This window comes from Cebus imitator, unplaced genomic scaffold (genome assembly GCF_001604975.1).
Source record: "Cebus imitator isolate Cc_AM_T3 unplaced genomic scaffold, Cebus_imitator-1.0 Scaffold406, whole genome shotgun sequence".
Classification (NCBI taxonomy): Eukaryota; Metazoa; Chordata; class Mammalia; order Primates; family Cebidae; genus Cebus; species Cebus imitator.
The window spans coordinates 3073532-3078841 of record NW_016107721.1 but is presented as its reverse complement, the minus strand read 5'-3'; the positions used below and the strand labels follow the sequence as shown (position 1 = coordinate 3078841).

The 5310-nt window shown below is 49.2% G+C and overlaps 1 protein-coding gene across 1 annotated transcript in view; it reads right to left on the bottom strand.

Annotated features, from left to right (window-relative positions):
• PDZD8 (PDZ domain containing 8) overlaps nucleotides 1-5074 on the bottom strand; it is a 107921-nt gene extending 102847 nt beyond the window's left edge. Inside the window, 1 exon segment of the mRNA XM_017509119.2 lies at nucleotides 3924-5074. Within this exon segment, the coding sequence (XP_017364608.1) occupies nucleotides 3924-4792 (869 nt within the window). The 5' untranslated portion in view covers nucleotides 4793-5074.
• Nucleotides 5075-5310: the final 236 nt, after the last annotated feature.

Genomic DNA, 5310 nt, shown 5'->3' with positions numbered 1-5310 from the left:
AAAAAAAAAAAAAAAAAAAAAAAAAAAAAAAAAAAGAATAGAATAGCAAGACCTTCTATTTGGAAACAAAATCTGCTCGATTAAAAAGGAAACACTATATGGGGGAAAACCCAAAGATTTAGCCGCATGATTTACTTTTCAAAGAATCCTCTAAAATGACCAATTTAAGAAAAAAAATCAGCTTTACGGTCATACTCTTCTGAAGAGTTCTAGGTTAGTTTGGAAAGATATTTCACATATTTATTACATTAATGGCATGCTTTAAAAAATAATCACTTAAGAACAATATAGTTTATGTATGTGTGTGCACATGTATGTGTGCTTTTTTAAAGGTGGCCTAGCCTTATCAGAGCTGGGTTTCACCACTTGAAAGCTGTGTGACTTTAAGCAAGTTATTTAATTACTCTGAGCTCCATTTCCTCATCTATTAAAAACAGATGAACACTAGCTAATTTTCCCTGTGAGAAGTATGATATATCTTAGATGTATTGTAATTCATTCTCTTATCTGAAACTTGAATCAGTCCTATGTCACCATCAGTTTATTTATTTATTATAGAGACGGAATCTCACTGTGTCCACCAGGCTGGAGTGCAGTGGTGTGATTTCGGCTCAGCGCAACCTTTGCCTCCCAAGTTCAAACCATTCTCCTGCCTCAGCCTCCAGAGTAGCTGGGATTACAGGTGTCCACTATGACCGCACCCAGCTAATTTTTGTATTTTTACTAGAGACGGGGTTTCACCATGTTGGCCAGGCTGGTCTCGAACTCCTGACCTTGGTCTTGTACTCCTGATCTCATCTCAAGTGATCCGTCTGTCTTGGCCTCATAAAGTGCTGGGATTACAGGCATGAGTCACTGCACTCAGCCCATCACCAGTTTAAAATACTGGACAGAACACAGACAAGAAGTCAACACTTGCTGAGGCAGCCCTTTTCATTGTCATATTTAATTATTATTTTTCTCTACTAAGTTTAAATCTTATTAAGCGCTGGGCAAGGTGGGTCACACCTGTAATCCCAGCACTTTGGGAGGTTGAGGCAGGAGAATCACTTGAATGAACCCAGGAGTTCCACACCAGCCTGGGCAACAAGGCAAGACAAAAAAAAAAAAATTTTTTTTTTTTAAATTAGCCAGGTATGGTGGTACAAACCTGTGGTCTTAACCACTTGGAAGGCTGAGATGGGAGGATTGCTTGAGCCCAGAAGGTGGACGCTGTAGTGAGCTGTGATCCTGCCACTGCACTCCAGTTCTGGGCAACAAACAAAATCCTATCTCAAAAAACACACAAAACGCACACACACAAAATTACTAAGTATAGCTAATTCAATTTTCACTAGACTCTAAGATTCTTGAGGGTTGAGTTCAAGTATTATTCAGTACTGAAATCCCAGCACCTACAACAATAAGCATATAGCAGGTGTACAATAAACATTTATAGATTTAGTGATATGCTCTGTGCAGCTTACTGACTGCGCATTCAGATGCCATCTAATATAAATAGCACAGATGTGTATACTTCTGGAAATGATCATTTAATGCTTCAAGTTTAGAAGTTGAAATATCATAACCAAACTCATGCTGTGCTTTTACAAAATCCCTTCAGATATAATAAGTGAAAAGCAATTTTGCCATACTTTTAAATGGTTGTTATTCAATGATACAGATCACAGATTTTCAAAGTAATAAACTTTCAATGCCTCTATAAGTCTCATTTATAACTTACTTTAGATTTACCTAAATTCCAAGTCTATATTAAAAAAAGTCTCAAAATGATATGTAACCTCACTGTCACTGGCTATTCTACAAATTTCAAAATAACAATCTAGTCAAATTGCATTAACTGAAAGCTACCAGGAAACATCATAATTGAAGTTGTACTAGAATACCAAAATCTCTGGCAACACATTGCTATAAACAAACACACACCTTGCTGCAAACACTAGAACCCATTTATAATTTAGGCGCTGATATTCCAGAGGTTAAAAGTAGGTTTCCACCCAGTGCGGTGGCTCACACCTGTAATCCCAGCACTTTGGGAGGCCGAGGGCGGCAGATCACTAGGTCAAGAAATTGAGACCATCCTGGCCAACATGGTGAAAACCTGTCTCTACTAAGAACACAAAAATTAGCTGGGTGTAGTGGTACACACTTGGAATCCCAGCTACTTGGGAGGCTGAGGCAGAAAAATCGCTTGAACCCAGGAGGAGGAGATTGCAGTGAGGTGGAGGTTGCAGTGAGTGGAGATCGTGCCACTGCAATCCAGCTTGGTGACAGAAGGAAATTCTGTCTCAAAAAAAAAAAAAAGTAGGTTTCATAAAGTATGTTCTACTTCGCAGAATCAGAAATCAAACGCATTGAACAACCAGCTCACAACCCTCTGCAAATCTATGGAAATATTTCCACTATAAAGTAAATTTCTCCTGCCACCCAAGTTTTAAGCTATCACTCTGTGCTATTAGCCTAAACAAAACATAATTGGTAAGGTACATCGGCCACATACACAAGTCAATAATCCATTCCAAACTCAAAATATTTCTGGATTATCTTGCTTCTGAAAATTAAGACTGGTTGAAAATTTGCGATCCAGAAAAAGGCAACTTCCACTAAAAGGAAAGTAAAATTAGGTAAGTAAAATTCAAGACTGACATAATTTTATAATCAAGGGCAAAATTTAAAAGGTTCAAACGTCTTAGTGAATACAAAACTAAAGGAAATTAAAAATTCAGTTTTTTACAAAAGAAACAGCACCTTCCACTCCGCCTCTGGCCCTAAGACTTTCCCCTTCCACTCCTACAATATTAAAACAAGATTCATATACTACTCAAAGCTGTATACCACAAAATTTTAAGCCATCAGATGCTGGAGGGCTTTAAAAAATTAAAATCGCTACCTAGCATTAAAATACAATCTGTACAGTGACTTCAGGTACCTTGAGAGGAACTCACAGTCACAGAGAGTAAATGCTCGATGGGCAGAGTCTGGATCTGTGTTCCAGAACCTACCCAAAATGTGCAAATGACATTAATACAAAATATAAAGTACACTATGTACAGGTTCCCAACTCCTTTCCAATCTGCTGTGGAAAGTATTCCTGTGCCTGGTGTGGCAGCTTATGCCTATAATCCTAACACTGTGGGAGACCGAGGTGGGTGGATCACTTGGGGTCAGCAGTTCAAAACCGGCCCGGCCAACATGGTGAAACCCCGTCTTTATTAAAAAACACAAAAAATCAGCCGGGCGTGGTGCTATGCGCCTGTAATCCCAGCTACTTGGGAGGCTGAGGCAGGAGAATCGCTGAACCCAAGAGGCGGAGGTTGCAGTGAGCCGAGATAGGGCCACTGCACTCCAACCTGGGCGACAGAGCCAATGTCTCCAATTCCTTTGCAAGAGCTACCAACTCTGCCTTGAAAGGTGCCAAACCATCAAAGCAAAAAGTGGCTTGCAATGCAAACTATCACAGACCTGAGCTATGAGCACACCCTTGATGCATGTACTGTGTCCAGGAACAATTTCTCTACGCGGCCAAGGTGATGCTGCAAAGCCAGTGGCGGCTGCCCTCAATGCAGCAGCCACATAGAGGGAGAGTTTCTCAACAGTCCCAGAAGCGACTCCTGGGGATTAGGGCAGGCTTCCCTTCCATTTCCAATATGCTGCTTATAAAAGGAAACGCTTCTGCCCGCGTTGACAGCATCTTGAGCCCCTATGAACACACGAAAAGGTTTCCAGCTCCTATCAAACCCGTTCGGAAGCAAAGCAAGTGTTCACTACTCGCCGGGATCTAGGGCCCTGTCCAGGGTGGGAGGATCCCAGAAGCAGGGGCTGGGACAGAAACGAGCATTTGCCCTTCCCAACCCACGCAGCCGGCAGCGTCCCGCCAGGCCCGGTTCTCGGCAGCCAGGCCCCCTCTCCGACCTCCCGCTCACCTGATCTTGTAACTGGGCAGGGTGTGCTTGCGCTTGATGATCTTCTTCAGCTGGTTGACGATGATGGAGGTGAGCTGGGGCATGGGCCGCCCTTCAAACTGGGAGCGCACCTCGAAGTCGATCAGAGGGTCTTCCACGAAGGAGAAGAACCAGTGGGTGAAGGGCACGCGCGTGAAGACCAAGCGCAGCCTCCCCACCACGCGGGACAGCTTGACGAACAGGTAGGCGGACTTGCCGAAGACCAGGTCCACGTCGATGGCCAGGTGAAAGCCCCCGTTGTACTCCACCTCCGCCTCGAAGGCCAGCTCCTCGGGGCAGGCGGCGGGCAGCGCCTCCCCCTCGGGGCCGTCGGGCTCCCCGGTGGCCGAGGGCACGACAGGCCGGACGAGCCGGATAGTCTTGATGAAGGGCACCGTCTCGCCCAAGAACACGTCCCGCAGGCTCAGCCCCTCCAGCAGGCGCCCGGCCGTCTTGGTCTGCAGCAGCTCCTCGAACTCCACCTTGATCTTTTTGGTGACCCAGCGGCGGGTCAGCGCGGTGTCCCGCAACTCCCGGAACAGGAATAGGATGGTGGCGTTGAGGAAGTAGCAGGTCTCCCGCGTCGGCGGGGCGGGGGTTTCGGGGGCCGCGGTGGTCGCGCCGCCCTCAGCGGCCGCCCCGGAGGGCTCCTCATCCCTGCCGCCGCCATAAAGGTACTCCCTCAGGGGCAGGCCCGGCACCGGCTTGATATAGCGGAAGCCCTCGCCCGCGCGGGCGACCTCGTCCGGCGGCGGCTCGGGCTGTCTACGGTACAGCAGGAGGAACTGGGCGAGGAGCGTGAGAATGGAACCCAGCACGGCCGACGCCAGGATCATGAGCAGCAGCCCCATCCCGCCACCGCCTCCGCCCGGGCTCCCGCTCCCGCGCCTACAGCGCCGCTTTCTTCACGCCGCCGCCCCCGCTGCGTCCATCTTGAGGACATCGGGCGGCGGGGTCCGGGCGAACGGCTCCGTGGGCCTCGTCCAGAGGCTCGGCCGGCGCGGTGCGGCGCCGGAGCCCGCAGCGGCCCGCGCCTCTTCAGACGCTCCTGAAGGGCCGGTGCGGCTGCTGCGGCGGCGGCGGCGGCGGCGGCGGCGGGGCCCGGACGGCGCCTCCCTCAGGCCTCCGCTCATTGGACGAGCGACGCGTGACGTCAGAGGCGTGCTCGCTCCCGGCGGCGTCGCCCAGCAGTCAGCGCCCGGGCGCGCGGACGGGGGTCCTCCTTCGCCTCTTTGCAGCCGTTCCAACCTCGCTTCCCCCAACACGCCAACATTCCAGCCCCCGCGGCGCGCGCCGCTACCCACGTGGCCGTCACTTCTGGAGCTACGGTCCCGATCTGGGAGGACGGCTGGGGACGCGGGCTGGAGGA